The following is a 16316-nucleotide window of genomic DNA, read 5'->3' on the forward strand; positions in this document are numbered from 1 at the left end:
CCGTTTCCACGTCTTAAACATTTCTCCCGTAATTTCGATGTATCAATCATGTACGACTGGATACATTCATTACCGGATATTAGGACTATAGATTTTTTCCGCGCCTTTGTTTAAATTTTCTGTTAGCTCATCGGTAGCCGCGGCATGTGCGATATCGGTGAACAGGCGATATAGATGAATATAGGATATCGTATAGTTCGCCGTGACGTGACAATAAGGAGCCTATGTAATTTTTCAAAAATTTGGATCATCTTTATTCCACCTTATCGAAAATATTATTTATCGTTAATGAGAATGTCAATAAGGTCGCCTATAGGATGCTTGGGAAACTTGTAATGCCGTACGATACCTGGTACTAAATTCTCGGCTTACGCTTTTATGGAGTCACGTATATAGGACTTGACTATGCGAAATCGAAAATCAAGAAGTTTCGTATAAATCATAGTATACGTTGACGTTCTAGGAAATTTCGTATTTTCATCATTTTCTGTGTCAGGTAGACACGGCGCTACCACTCGTGATAGGTGGTACGTGTTATAGGTGCTGTCCAATGTAGGAAAGTAGTACATACCGGTACTTCTATATACTTAAGTTGAAGAAAATCGATCGTCGTCTAGATGGAAAGATGAAAGCTCGAGAAGATCATCGAGCCGTTCGACAAGATGAAGGGATGAAGTTGGCACCAGGCGACGCTCCGGAAAATTTATCCGAATGTTTTTATTGACCCTTGACGGACGAAGGAATTTTGTGGAAACAAGGAAAAGAAGATTGTATCTGAAATAGGGTTCTCGAAGGATCAACTGGGAGCCGAATGTAATTGAGCGTGAACATCCTGGCGCACGTGATCCTGACATAATTTTGATTGAAGATTTGCGCCCGATCGGACACGCGTTCTTGTTATTGTCCTATGTTTTGGGCATTTCATTTTTTTTCGAATATTTTTCAGGACCACGTCTCGTAGGCCCTCCGTACTATCATCAGTTACGTATTACGATGCATTCAACCGAGATGGACATGTGTACTGTTCTGGCCTCGAGTAGAGTGACGGATTGATGACGTAGAGAAAGTTCACGATGTTCCTGGATCAATGCGACCAAGCTTTGTACAAGCTGCAAAAATTAGAGACGATGTAGAGGACTGGAAAGCTTTAGAAAAATAAATGAATAAAGAGCCAACGAAAACAGGGAAGATGGAGTATGGCAATGAAATCCTGGAAGAAGAATGAAATATTTTATGTAATTTATCCAAGAGAAGTGAAAGATACACCAAAAGAGGAAATTTCTTTTTCGAAAATATGCAATACAAAATATTCGATTCTGTGGCTTGTATAGACTCGAAAGAGCGTCTGGTATCCATGAAAAAAAAAAGAAAAGAATATGAGCATGAGCGTAATAGAAATGGTGAAAGGAAAGTGAATGCACTGAAATTGTATTAGAGAAATGAAGTGAAACTAAAGTACGACTGTCATAGTGTCAGAAATTTCATATGCAAGAAAAGAAGAAGACTAAGCATATTTTGCAAAATGAAACTCAGTACGTATACTGAAAAGAAAAAGAAAACTGAGCAAGCAACTATGCAAAGGAGTAAAAAAATTATAAAATCAGCGGTGAACAGTATAGAAAATAATTTAAATTATTGGAAATTAATAGAAAATAGCACAGCATGACGGAAGTTGATAGAATATTCACGAGTAAGATAAATGTCGAATTTGTATAACGCTGGAATGATTAAAGGGAGAATCGACGAGAAACCACATTGCAGATTTACGCTTTAGCCAGTTCAGCGGTTGTTGACTCAGGCAAAAGATTCGATAGGATTCGAGAAGCACGGAATAAGATAATACTGTCTCAGCAAAAGATTTTCATGTTTTCTTACACTGTTAAGGGAAACTGTAATAACTGTCACTATGGTCGTTGTCCGAGGTCGGACTCCTTTTTAACAAATCCCTGAGCTTAGACGTGGAAAAGTCTTGTCTTATATGGATTACAGTTATATCTAACTTAGGAGTCCGATGTCGGCAGACGACTATACATTGTCTGTTATATAAAACTGAGGAAAACGACAGTGGCTTACAAGATTAGATTAAATAGAACAATCAGCCGAGCAGAAATTCTGGACTGGTTCGTTTGCTTATTAAAAGTTGACATTACAAACTGATAAGTATTCGAAGATTTTTATCAATTTAAAAATTAATAACTCGTAGACGTCAAACGTGAATGCACCGGACAGTGAGAAGAGATTCCTGAGGATTCTGACGTACCCATAATCTTTCGATGCTCAAATTGGACGACGAAATTGGCTGTTATCACTCTACGAATAAACAAGAATTTCATGGAAATTTGTGAGGAACAACAACATAGACAAGATGAACGGTAATGGGAATCCAAGGTTGGACGGAAACTGATGAAGGTTGACAACCAGGATCGGCGAGGTTCAGGGTCCGGCAAGGATGGTAGTTCCTCCGATACCCAACTAGGGGACAGTTCTGGTCATGGTGGCAGGACGTGAAGTTGATCTTCAGGTTAGTGGGGGATGAACAGATGATCCGTGTGGCGCAATGACTGGACGTCTGTCAACTATAGAAGAACCCCTGGTCCCAAGTACTACCGAATCGCTGCCGTGCGAAGTGGCTGCAACTGGTCTGGAACCTCGTAGACGAAGTCGAATGTCCTGGATTTGTGGCCAGTCTTAAAGTCTTCAAGTTCACGTGAAACAGCACTAGCCGCTGGTCCAGTAGAAACGGTTATGGTATAGATAAGGCAATAGGGTACGCGAAGCAAAATGAAAGATAAAAGTCAGTAAACAAAAAAGACCAAAGGATCATAAGCGTAACAATATAAAATGGCTTAGCGAACATATCTTTTACTAATTGCACGTCAGCTATGTAAATTCTGTCTCGTTATATCGCGTTAACCTGAGAATTACAAAAATTTGACAAACGTATTTGCCGAGCAGGGATATGCCTTGAAATTAATGCTAATGGACGTTCGGTAGTTCCCGTTTATATTTTGGACCGAGTCAGGTGTGCAAACGAAGCTTATCTTTATGACGTCAATTTCCAGAATTCGCATTGCTGTATGAAATATACCGAGTTCGTCACTACAAGCGCATCGACCAAAGCCAAATTCAAATAGACAGATTAACCTCAGATGGTGCATTTTGTCTGAATATCCCTGTACAAGTACTACGTTGTCTTTAACACTGTGATCAATATTGGCACTTCCTTCTACGATCGAACGAACAACGTATTGTCTTTTACGTTGTCCCTGTCTAACCGGAAATGTATAAAAAAATTCAGAGCATTCAAAACCAGGAAGCTTTTAGTATTCACGTCGAGAAAACAATTTCAATGGAAAACCTTTTCTTTCCAATTTTTTAAAATGACGAAAGAGCTCTTAGTCAGGTTAGGTTGAGTTACCATTATTTCCTGTCGAATTAATGGATTTACTTAACCGAACTTCTCGTCGAACTGGAGCACCCTGTAGAGTCTTATCAGTCGAGAAGAGATGTCGCGTCATTGATACGACTATCGACGACGTCTCTCTTTCTAAGAAAAGTACTTTACTTTCTCAAGTTGTCAGACGACGTTGGAAGCTAAAATTTTTCGATGAAATTTTTACTGAAAGAGGAAGAACATCGCACGTGTACTCGTATCACAGAAATATGCAGCTCCGTGGGTGTTAAGGTAGAGGTAGAAATTCTGTAGACAGAAGTACAAAAGATCTGAGGTATGCAAACAAAATTGGAATATAATAAACCCTGTAAATAAAAACAATGGTAAAAGGGTTTCGCAGTGAACTTCATAAAAATCATCCCCTGGCATGTGTCACGTATATATGAATATACATATGTGTACGTAAATTCATATATGCTTACGCATATAGAAAACACAATTTACTCTGTAAGGTAACGCTCTGTTTAGACGCCTCGCCATAGACGATAAGTGGCATTCTATCAGATTAAGTACTGTGACGTCACGTATCTGAAAACTGACAGACCCCCATATGTAATCCAGGGTGCTACCACTGTATGCCTGAATAGCACTCGTACGTACTCTGGTATATCTTCATTGTCAGACGAGAAGTACATATGTACCTAGGAACAGCGGCTTAAGAGGCTCAAGCGGCGATTTATAAATGGCGGCCAGACATATAGAGATAAATGATTAAAGGGGTTGAAAAGCAGCCCTATCGACAAGCCGGCCGCACCCAGTAGAACTAATCAAGGGGAGGAACCATTGCCAAGATTGGTTCACTCCAAATAGATAAGAGTATTAATATCCTTCTTGAAAAGAGGAAGGTACATGTATTCTGTATAGCATGGAGTAAAACTTTCTGGGCCTATGGCATACGCTATATACCATTGAATTTTATCAATTTGTATACAGTAAAAATTTGAAAATTTCTTCACCTATGGTTATTTTTATTGTAATTTGGAAGCAACCACTCTCATCCTACGTACTGGATAAATTCAATGAAATTCATTAAATATATTTATTGTAGCCGAATTCACGAGGGGTTTCCGTAAGTCCCTTAGCGTCGGATACAGATAATATTTTTTTTTTATTATTTCGGACTTCCAATCAATAGATCGTATCTACTGACTGACGGATTGTTTTGATTATTTGAAAATATTTCTCGTTGTATATTGAGCAAGGATTAAGAAAGTAAATCATTATCATATCATACAGATATAGAAAGCTACTCGTGAACTTGTAATGGGTATACAGTTTAATTAGACTGTCGTTCGATTTTTGAAATTTTTATTATCATTCGTCATACCCTGTATTGCAGGGTTACACGTTGCAGGTTGCTCGGCTGTAATATAAATTGAAACTACTTTTGAATTGTCCAAACTCGATCGTAACGCTTACACGAGAACTGATTGCCATTGATCAAAAGATTAATTCACGATGACGCAGCTTTAGGCTTTATGTACATAGAAATTCAAATCCGAGTACGTATTATAGACTCGGTACAGAATGTAACTTTAATAAAGTTCACTCGTTATGATCTAAATGCTTCGAAAAGCTCCTTCGCCTATACTAAGAGCTTATAGCTTCTTTCTTTAGAGCTTTCGACTTAACTCTCTTTCTCTCTCTCTCTTCTCTCCTTCTCCCCATACCTCATTTTCTCTCGGCGTCCCTCTCTCCTGTCTCACAATTCCGTCTCAATTCTCTCGCTCTCTCCTAATACTTGCAAATTGTTTCGTAATAAGTTTGAACACCGGCGTGCAAGCGAAGTAACCTTCGCGTTGAATGAAAAAGCTTTCCGACGCTTTTCTTAAAACAGTATATTCCTTTTCCGGCGCAATTTTTCTGAATGAAATGTTAATGGACCAAACGATACAGCTTTCGGGACCCTTTATTATTTTTCCTTTCCCCAACTTCTCTCTCCCTCCCTCCCTCCCCCTTAATCTAAGACTCGAGATCACCAGTACTCGTTAAAATTTCCAAGGGCTACCACACGGAATGCAATTATTATTACAGGCATAATTATTTACGGGAAAAATTTTCAGGACCCACGAATTTTTTATGGCAATCTTCGAGTATCATTTCTCACTGAGAGTCCCCGATAAATCAACACGACTTCAACGAGTTTAGTAAGGGATTCGAGATGCCGGTACCCGAATGCCTGGAGAATTGTTATTCAGCTTGAACGTGAATTCAAAAGATTCACGTATACCTGGCACGAAAAACTTCAATGGATTCATGGAATAAATATATTTTCGTTATTAGAGAATCAAGAGCGATAAGCTGTACGTTTCAGTCATTTTTAATATAAAGTAATACATTACTTTCACCTTATCCATCAAACTAGATTTTATGTGTTACCCGAATTATAGTTGTATAATAATACCCTATTATTAATTTATTGTTGTATAATAATACCCTATACCTGGATATACCTAATTCCAACGATCCTACATAGCTTTGATTTACCGGTTATCATTGTTACATAGCAAAATTTCGTATACCGACTGACCATGAAATAACGATAATACGTTCCTGCATACAGGGAGATTAACTGCTATTAGGTATTACGCTCGTTAACCACGGTCATCCTGTTGCGATCCCACCCCTAAGTAACGTTACAGTCCTGGACCAAATCTACACCCTGTTTGTAATCACTTCAAGCGTGCAGACACGGAGCACAGAGCATAGTAGTACGGTAGTATAAAGAGAATAGCGTATAGTACCTGTACAGGGATAATGCCTAGAGACAGATTGCCTATAGGGTGTACTATTAAAATTGGACAAGCGATTGGAAAATAATAGGAGCTAATTAGTTTATCCAGAACTTCAAAATTTGGAGATCATCCAAGCGAAGCACTTTTGGCTAATTTTGTGTATTTTTTGAAGGATATTGTTTACCCTGAAACTATCTGCAGAAATGTTGGAATGGCTTTTGATATGAGGGTACTTTACGCAAGCGCCATTAAGCACTCAGTGTCCAAAAAATAATGCCCATAGTCTAGCGAGTCTACAATTTTCCCATTATCATTTTTATCAGTTTTTTATTAAATACCAAGGAATTGAGAAAAATTGTAATATATACAATGAAAAAAATTATAGGCACACCCAATCACTGTCTTGGTTGTAATTCGTACGGTAAATTTGTTGGTCAGTCGCTCGGTTTAATATATACGATGAAATTAATCAATCCTTATCGAACCCTCGGTTTATCTATTCTAAGAGAAATCCTACTACCCACATCTACCATTTCCTGTAACACCTAGTCCCACATAAACGGAATGGATATAGGGTAATAAGAGTCAAAGGTATTTAGGTACTATATGTATATATATACATACATATATGTACTATATATAAGGTAAGGTCGAACTTTACGGATGGCTCAAGAGCAATGACGACACCGGAACTCGATCCGTGTACTTTCATACAACTGTAACAAGTAACGTAAACATTGACTTGCTACTAGTTTCCAGTTTTTCCTTTATATGACGTTTATATGCAATTTTCACTTCGTGCTAAATCCTAGCACTTTTGGAAGTGCATTAACTTAGATGCGCGTACCTTGTCGACATACTGTGCACTAGTTTGAGCTGTTAGTAAAGAGCATGTCTGGCGCATGTACTGACTGTGCTACTTGTTACGGTATACCTTTTGGTGGGATCGTGCAGGCTGACTATTGACCGACGTAATTCACTTACTACGTAAAGCCAAGCTCACTCGAGTTACTTTGCGTTTAGATTTACTAGGAACTGATATAAGACTTTCGTATTTATCCGTGTAATAAATAAATCGAGAAATCAACGTCGGTCGTAGATTTCTTAAAGTATTTATATATGATAATATAATTGTATATAAATTGATACAGTATATTAAAATATTATCGTAAATTTAATTAAAGTTATACTCGATTAAAAATAAATGTTTATTTCAATTAATTAATTTCTAGCAATTTTTGTAATTGATATATTATCGAAATGCATGGTTTTTTGTTAATTTATTTTATATTGCGATTAATTATTCGATAGTTTTGAAATCTGGATTATAGACGCTGGATATTGTCAAAATATCGATCAGCTCTCCCCTTTCCAATCTCGTCTCTTATAACGACGGGATCAAGGTCTGTAAGAAGTTTCGTTGAATATCACCGATTTCCGATTGACCACCTTTTCTGCCAAGTACTGTGGATTTTCAGGACTTTTCTCGTCCTCGCTTCTTTTTTTCTCCTCTGTCTTTCTGGCTGCGAGGAAATTGTTTTCTTCGTCTGCAGTAGTCCCCAGGCATTCCACGTATAGGTATATACACTATATATACATAGCATATATGCAACTTTTAAGAGAGTACAGAAAATGGAGGGAACATACATAGGTCGAACGGTTAATGGTAATCGAGCACTTTCATTCAATTACCGATCACTCCCATTCCATGTAGGTTGAAGTCTGACCAGTTTGCTTGCTTTTCAGTTCTATTCTACTTGGTCCCTTTTATCCATTTGCCAGCGATCCTTTTACCATTTACCAAGGAAACGGACTAGCCTAGCGCATGTACCTACCTATATATGTACTCGCCAAATCTGTTTAATTATAGTATAGTCTAGGTATCTTGGTTTTTTTCATTTGACTAAACTAAGACTAGTCACAAAGCACAGGAAATCTAGCCGAATAGTACATATAGATGATATTCTCAAAAACTTCGATATAACCTTGTTGACGGTATCCGTTTTTAACATATCCTTTGTATACCTACCTATCTCTACCTGCTCTCCAGGACACGAGGCTGCTGCTATCGATCGTTGAGTCCAATCACTTTTCCGCGCAGGCATATACCTGCGTACCTGCGTCTATATATACATTTTTTTCAGAATCGCCTATAGGAACGATTATAGGTATTTCATTGGTACACACAGTTTTCCATAATGTATATAGAATAGCACATACAATGTGATACCCACTGTGCAGGTATAACTCTTAAGCGATGTACACGAGGGTTAAAGATTTCGGTTTTCCAGGATAAACGAAGCCAGTCAGGTTAAGAAGAGGAAACAGTCTTCGCGAGGTACCTTCCACGTGGCACGTTGTTGTCAAATTTACCCTGACAAAAGTAACGCCTCTCTGCTTTAATGTTGACGATCATTAAAAATTTTTGCTTTACTTTTCTTCTTTTTTCTATTTCTTTTTGTGTATGGTTCTTGCTAAAAACATTATGTTCAGTTTTACTGGTCCAGTTCAGCACGTGTATTTTCTGAATTAGAGATTTAACGTATCTGTCTGATTACAGGGTTTGTTCTCAAGGATTACCTTCAGGGAACCACTGTTTGTTGGAGGCCCCGGAAATACAACCGGCTTGGAAAGACTTTCGGTGAGGAGCGGATTTAGGGGTTGCGTCCGACATCTGGAAGCCAACGAGCATCGCTATCGTTTTCCACTTGCTCCACAAGGGGATGCTGCAAATGGATTTGACGTTGGTAAGGATTGACGTATGCATGCTATGGTTATCTCATAATGCATATATTCCCATAGATATATGTATATGGGTGGCTTCATGTTTCAAAAGCCACCAATACGTTTGCCCAAATATAATATTAAATTCAGAGAACGAGAGTGAAGCATGCATGTTGAAATTAACTAATATAGAAAAAAACTGTAATCGAATTTTTTGTAAAATTTTTATAAAATCATTGAATTCGCACGGAACGTTGGTTCTTCAAAATTTTTTGGGTTTCTAAAAATTTTTTAGTCTCAATTGATGCTTGTTACCTGTGATCGACACAAAATTTTAGCGGAACCTTTCATTAGTGGTGTTCTCGTGTATTTATTAAATTTACTGCAATAGTCAAATAAAAATTTTACACGCTTAATATAGATATAAAAAATCCATTCGATTTTCTATGATCGCAATTAATCATGATAAACTGACGACCGATTTGAACGCATATCAATTGGCATAAAAGGGACATGTGAATTTCTTCGATCGAACTGACGTTTCTGTCATTTCGATTCTCTTCAAAGGGCTCAAGCAATTTGTACATATTGCAATTGAAATTGTATCGGGATGGAATGCTTTTCGAATGGAGCTTTTGTGGAAGCTGCGTCGTAAGGATATAGCTTGTGATTCTGCGATAAACATCAAACCTTTGATAGCATGCTAGGTCACCAAACACAATGGTCACTAGTGCATTTTCAGACTCCATCCGAATATTCTTCAACTAGACACTTGATGTCGCTTTGACAGATAAAGTGTCGGTAGCTTAAAAAGATGAAAGTCGACCGATGCCGTGTCCCATCCGCTTAAAAAAACGAGTCTTTTAAGAGTAGAAAGAATATGGGAGTGAAAAATTCTACTCTAGAAGTCAGAACCGTAGCGTATACGCAAACATATAAATATTTTGTAAAAAAAATTAAATTTTAATCTAATCAAAAGCTATCAATTATCCAAAATTGCAAAAGCATGTGAGCTGTGTTATTTGAGTTTTTTTCCAAATTTCATACAAAAATGTCATTAAATTTAATGTCTTGTTTCCAAAATTTAGTTACCACATTGTTCACCGGAGACTTATCAATACGTCTTTTGTTATCTGAATTCCGTGGAACGGGGATTTATTCACATACACATTGAAAATGGCTTGTATGAAAACTAGCCGGCCGCGAGTATCAGTTTCTGCATAAATCTCCCGTTCAACAATGTGTTAAGTATGTCGAATACAGAAGAATTTATTTATTCCGCATGCAACAAACTTAAAAGACTAACAAAGGATTTTTTGGAAACTTAGGATAAAAAATATAGGGAAATTTAAAAAAAACGTAAATATATTTACACACCTGAATATCATAAAGTGCTTCGTTGTATCCGCTGGAGATGATGCACATAATTGATAGACATTTATTGTATGCGCTTTGGTGATCATAATACAGCTGTTGCATATTCGTAATCCGATGACTACCAGGAACTGCAAATATTGACAATTGATTATTGGTTCCCTGATAGAATTGCAGCAATAACCACCGGAGCTGATTAAAGTAAAATCGGACGAAGGAATCCACCCAGAAAGAATTCCCTAAAGGAAATTATTTTATTCAAAGGTATAGAAAGTCTAAGAATTCCATGAGGAAGATCACTGGGAAGAAAATACAGGAAGAAGATATTCTGTGGATGGAGCAATTTCAAAATCCATATCCAATGTAATTCGTGACAGAGACGCCAGAACTATTTGCATTGAGAATTGCATCCAATATAGCACCTAACTTCCGACCATAAAGCCCTCAGGAAAGTAGGTCGTTACTGATTCATAGAGTTAGTACATAGCTACAGAAATAAGTGTGAATTTTAAAGAAAAATTAAAAGGATTGGAAGGATCACAATTTGGCTTCGTTCCTCGTGCCTTTTTAGCACCTCAGACGAGAACAGTCATTCTCAATGTTCATTTTACAGCGATTAAAAGTGTTTTTATAAAAGGAATGACGGCGACGGTGGCGCTCCAGCGAGCAAAGTTGGAAGGAACTTAACAGAGAGAGTCTAAAGTAATTGTACAAAGAGGAGAACAAAGGTAGTCGAGATGCCTTGTCGTACCAAGTACAATCCTCAACCCAAAGTTCAAAGGTCAATGAGTACCTGTCGTCTGTCTCAACAAGGTTATACGAATTTAACCTCTTATCAAAGAGCCTACCGATAACACCACCACCGCCATCGAGTTTACTTACACCCTTTCTATTTACTGCCTAACTAAGTTTATCATCGATTTCTTCAGCCGGAATCGATTCAGCTTCCGGTACAGTCTCTGCTACTTTTACCACCCCGGATGACATTGAGAAATTTGTTTCCTTGGAGATTGCTGCCGATCGTTTATCTAGTCCAATTCTGAGCTTTCTAATTTGCGGGAAGTCACCTTTTCACAATTCCTAATTTACCAGTTTGATCGTAGATTTTCTGCCCTTGGGGATGAAAATGGCGAAGGGAAGTAACGCTATGCCAAATTTGTTTGTCATCTCCTTGCTCTGCGCGTCTACAAGGCATTACCTTGCTAACCCTAGTTTCTCCAGCTAATCGGATAGGGTGCTGCTTGGTGCTGGTGCACCCTACTGTCTTAAGATAGCATTTTCCTACCATGGCTCCTACGCCGCCCTCCCTTAGTCTTCCTGATATTCTACCTACATTCTATACCACCGCCCCCTGTTCCTGCAAACAGCTACACAGGAGACCAGGGCAAACCACCACCGGCTCACCTTGGCTCATATTGATCGAGCCCGCAGCCAGACCTGACTTGGGCATTTCTACTTTCCACCTGGAACCTGCCGCGGAACTATTTTAATTTTAATATCGTCACCGTCTTCTATTCTGCTTGATTGTTAATTGTAATCACTATCAGTCCTACCCCTACTGCTACACTTTTCACAATGGACGTTTTACATTGCTAAACTTCTGACACTTTAATTTATATATTTTATATCTATACCCAACGACTGGTAAGAAATTTCAGTCATACAAAGAAGTTTTTATTCCATCGAGAATCTGTATATCATCTATACGGTGTAACGGATCGATACGTCGGACAATGCTTTTACTACAAATCTATTATTACACGGTACTACGTTTGGCAAAGGCTAACATCAAATAAAATACCCGAGAGAATAACAAGGAACCTTACGGCTATTGCGTGCAGTCATTAAACATGCAAAAAACTTTATTTCCCATTTTTATTATAGTCACCGCTCGATACGATTTTATTGTATTTTTTTAATGCATTCTTGTTTCAGAGGAATGCACGGCCGACAGGTGCAGTAAGGTACCTTGTTCCCATGGTGGAAAATGCTTGACTACCGGTGGGGACACGGCCGTCTGTCTCTGTCCTCTCGGTTACACAGGCGACCTATGTGAAACTCGAGTTGACCTTCAGGTGAGTGCAGTCTCAATCTCCAAGATAGCGCAAAATTCAATGTTTTCCTTGCGAAGTGCCAAGGGGCTCCTACTAAATTGGAGCGATTAGCGGGAGGTCCGTTTATTTAGTTTAGAATAATGCTTGAGTCTGCTTGGAAGATCGTATAACAAATAACACTCTGTAAAGAGCATCTTCTAGGACAACTTGGTACCACGTGGCAAGAAGTCATATCCAAGCGTCTAAAATACACACATAGTCCCCATGTCTTGAGTTCTAACGTCTTGCTTCATCGTGCACGATTAAACAGCCACATTGCTATGCACGACAATGCGACTCGCAGAAGGTTTGTGAAGCTTTGAAAATGAAAGCTCTCCACCTAGAAACTGTGCAACGTCCAATCCCCTTTAAATGCACTGTTCGGTAGTCATGGTACAATAGTATTCGATGAAGAAGCATTGTAGGGGGCGTCAGTTGAATTCGAGGGGAGAGGAAGATCCATGAAAGGTCGAAGGGAGACGAGCTGGCAGCTTAACGTTAACGAAGGGGCGATAGATTGGGAAGATGGTGGGAGCGTATTCGTTTTCATGATTCAGCGCGAAGAAAAGTAGAGCTTCCTGTGAGTAATGATAATGTCCGGGGAGGGAGCAGCGACCATTGCCTATATGATATCGGACGAAATTGATATAGACCGTTGACGTATATTACTTTCGCCGACTCCGCAGAAAGTAAACCTTGATAGCATTCAGGCAGTGGTGTCTCTTTAGGGCGGGACGTAATATTCTTTTTCCCGACTGAAGACTCTTTGCATAATTTTTATTCTTCCTCTATTCACCTTCTGGCAATATTTTGCAAATATTTAAGCTCTCCTCGGTCCAGATGGAAGAAACCAACCACAGATGGCGTGGGTGCTATATTTATGTTGTAATACGTCACGCCAGTGGTGGGGCTGCTGGGTGAATTAAATTGCCTGGACCTACCTACTTCCTGCTACATTTTTTATACGGATAGTAAAAATATTGACACTCGTGGATATCGTTGGGATGAAATTGTATGCGTCGGGCACAGCAGTCGGCAGGGTCGTTACTGTCCTACGACTGTTAATCGCAAGGATATTTTCGTGGGGAAGAATGAGGTATCCGGATGAAAGTACGGATTATAGGTGGATCTAATTTTTTCTTATTTCTAGGTGCCGTCCTTCAATGGGTCCTCGTATTTAAGGTATCCCGGATTAGCCGATACCTCCCTATCCTGGCTGGAATTGGCCGTCACGCTAAAACCTACTGCTCCCGACGGTGTGGTTCTCTATAACGGACATCACAGCGATGCCACCGGTGATTTTATTGCACTCTATCTCTCCGCGGGACACGTGCAATTTACCTTCGACCTGGGAACTGGTCCTGCCACTTTGAGGTACGCTAATCCTTGCACGTCCAACACCACTCTACTAGGATCCACGTGTATGAACGACGATCGCTTTATCCCCGTCATGGGTCCAGTACAGCTTCCGCCTTGATGGCTCTACCATGAAATTGCAATTATATTCCGAAGGTCCTTGCAAAGCCGATTATTTAATCTCCTTCAGCAGGAGAAATATGATTCAGGATTTGTGGAGGAAGGTAATCGACAAGGATGAAGTACGCCGGCGCAGATGGACCCGGCTTGATTCACGTCTCGGGGAATAATGCTACTTGCATGTATCGCGTTTACATACAATATATTTACCTATTCTGACTATCCATCTATCTACCTACCTACCTATCTAAGTGCACATACAACCGTGCACGACTGGATTGAATAGATACGTAGTTTGTAAAGTGTAGGAAAATGCGGCAGAATGAATTTTTAAGACTCTTCTATGCCGATTTATAATTCAAACCATTGCGTCCTGTTGGCTCTAGGAAGTCAGCGGAAGATTTTCATTTTATTTTTTTTATCTGTTCATTAAAGTAGGTCACGTTTGCATTGTACGGCTGGACAGTTATCAAAAAATAGAATATGAATGCATAATAAGAATTCGAAGCTCACGGTCCTTCAATACGTTTTAATGCCCATTGTGTCTACATAGCCATTTGGATACGCGTTATTTAACGTAGAAAAAAACAATTTTGTCTGTTTCATGAATTTTTTGTAGCACATTACCACGTTTTTCGATATGGGTAATGAAAAATGAATTGTCATAGCGCTACGAGTGCGCGTGTGGAAATTTTAATTGGAAATCACGTTAGCAAATTTTTAAAAATAATCTGTTCGTTACGACCCCTGCGTAAATAATAAATTAAATCTCGTGTAGCCTTTAACGCAATTGACCGTAGAGCGAAATCATTGAGTATTATATATAGTAAATGTATATCTATATGTATATATAGTAAACATACCCAATATGTATATTGTATAGAGAAACGACTAAACGATAAATTGATCGCCATAAGTCTAAAAATGTGCCATTTTTTAAATTTCCAATGGACCAACAATACAATATTGATTGAGTACATAGTATATGTAAGGTACAGAACTATAGATACTTTCAAGTTTTATTAGTGAATATGAAAGCGATAAAAAATTTATAAAATAATTTTAAAAAACAGGAGATAAAAAATAATGACTCGGATCGACTAAAGTCTTTCCTGTTACTCTCTTCTCTCCCCGTTCTTGCTTCGACAATGTTAATGATTCACTGCGTTATTACTTCTCACTCCCTCTATCCAAATACTCTTCGATTTCCCCTTTAAATTATGAAATGTTCGACGAGTCTAATCGCCCTCGGGTTTCCAGGGTTCTCAGGACCGCAGCTTTCGCGCGTAGTTCATCCCTACCCAGAATATCCAAGTGCAAACTTTATTCGCATTCACTTCGTGGGATTGAAGGGGTACAGTACTTCGAGCTTTATAACTCCCAGCCCTTTTGGCTCCTATTGGTTTTTCATCACAAGGGCTTAACGCCGGATTAAAAGCTCTCAGTTTTTTTACATTCACTTTTGAACCCCTTACGAACCTGCATAAAGGACTGCGAACGTATTCCTCATTTTACTTCACTGTCTCATCTCCACTCACCGCTACCCTTTATACCTCTTACAATTCCCGATACTCTTCGAAATACTGATTATTAACAGATCTCTTTTCTCTCTTGAGCTTATTCATTCGCCATTAATATTCCACCTTGACCCTGTATCGACTATTCTCAAGACGTTCGTTTTACATCTGGATTCGCTCTCGAGTTATTTCAAGCGGCGTAGGAAGAGTCCGTTATCTTTGGAAAATTTTGCCAATTTTCACGAGCATCGTCGACGAGTTGACGTGCAACGAATTTCATTTGTGCTCGAACGTGACGTTGCGTTAAAGGGGTTACTGGAATTTCAGGAATATTCCGTTCGTACTTCAGGACCAGCGTAAGCCAGTCGTTTACTGATCGTGAACACAACATCACGTCTATATGTATACCCTGTTAATATTTATTTACCTGAATTATCATACAGAAGAAAAACAAACACGAGATAATTGAATAAAGTAACAAGGGTCCGATGCACGTGGCACAATTTAGTACTGTCACCCTATACATACAGTACACTAAAAGAGCAGTACGTGTCTGTGAAAATTATATTTTCTCAATATTACTTTCAGTCGAGAAGAAAATTGCTTGTATCGAACTTTCATAAATTTACATTTAATTCAACAACAGGCATAAATCTTGGTGATTGTTCGCGATTTAACGTACCTTCGACGTGAGCGAATATCCCTTTCCGTGAGTCTAAGCCGAACAAACCTCCTGTAACTAAGCATCCCTTTACTGTCTTCTAGAACGTATGCCACGCGTATTGCTACGTTAGATGGTATATATATATATAGTATATATGTATGCTACCGTAAACTTTACCTCCTATATATTAGAGGTGTTCATGCATAATCAAAACTTTCCTGTAATTTCGGGCCGACCTGGCACAGCGAATTGTATTATGACTGTACTCAAACACGAAGT

General features: G+C 38.8%; 1 protein-coding gene across 1 annotated transcript in view; it reads left to right on the forward strand.

The window, feature by feature from the left end:
- Positions 1 to 16316, forward strand: part of LOC107273488 (pikachurin) — a gene marked incomplete at its 5' end in the record, with an annotated part of 43974 nt that overhangs the window by 20590 nt on the left and 7068 nt on the right. The window contains 3 exon segments of the mRNA XM_015751746.1: positions 8750 to 8936; positions 12223 to 12362; positions 13531 to 13754. Coding sequence (XP_015607232.1) covers positions 8750 to 8936; positions 12223 to 12362; positions 13531 to 13754 — 551 coding nt within the window.

This window comes from Cephus cinctus, unplaced genomic scaffold (assembly GCF_000341935.2).
Source record: "Cephus cinctus unplaced genomic scaffold, Ccin1 Ccin1_scaffold1623, whole genome shotgun sequence".
Classification (NCBI taxonomy): domain Eukaryota; kingdom Metazoa; phylum Arthropoda; class Insecta; order Hymenoptera; family Cephidae; genus Cephus; species Cephus cinctus.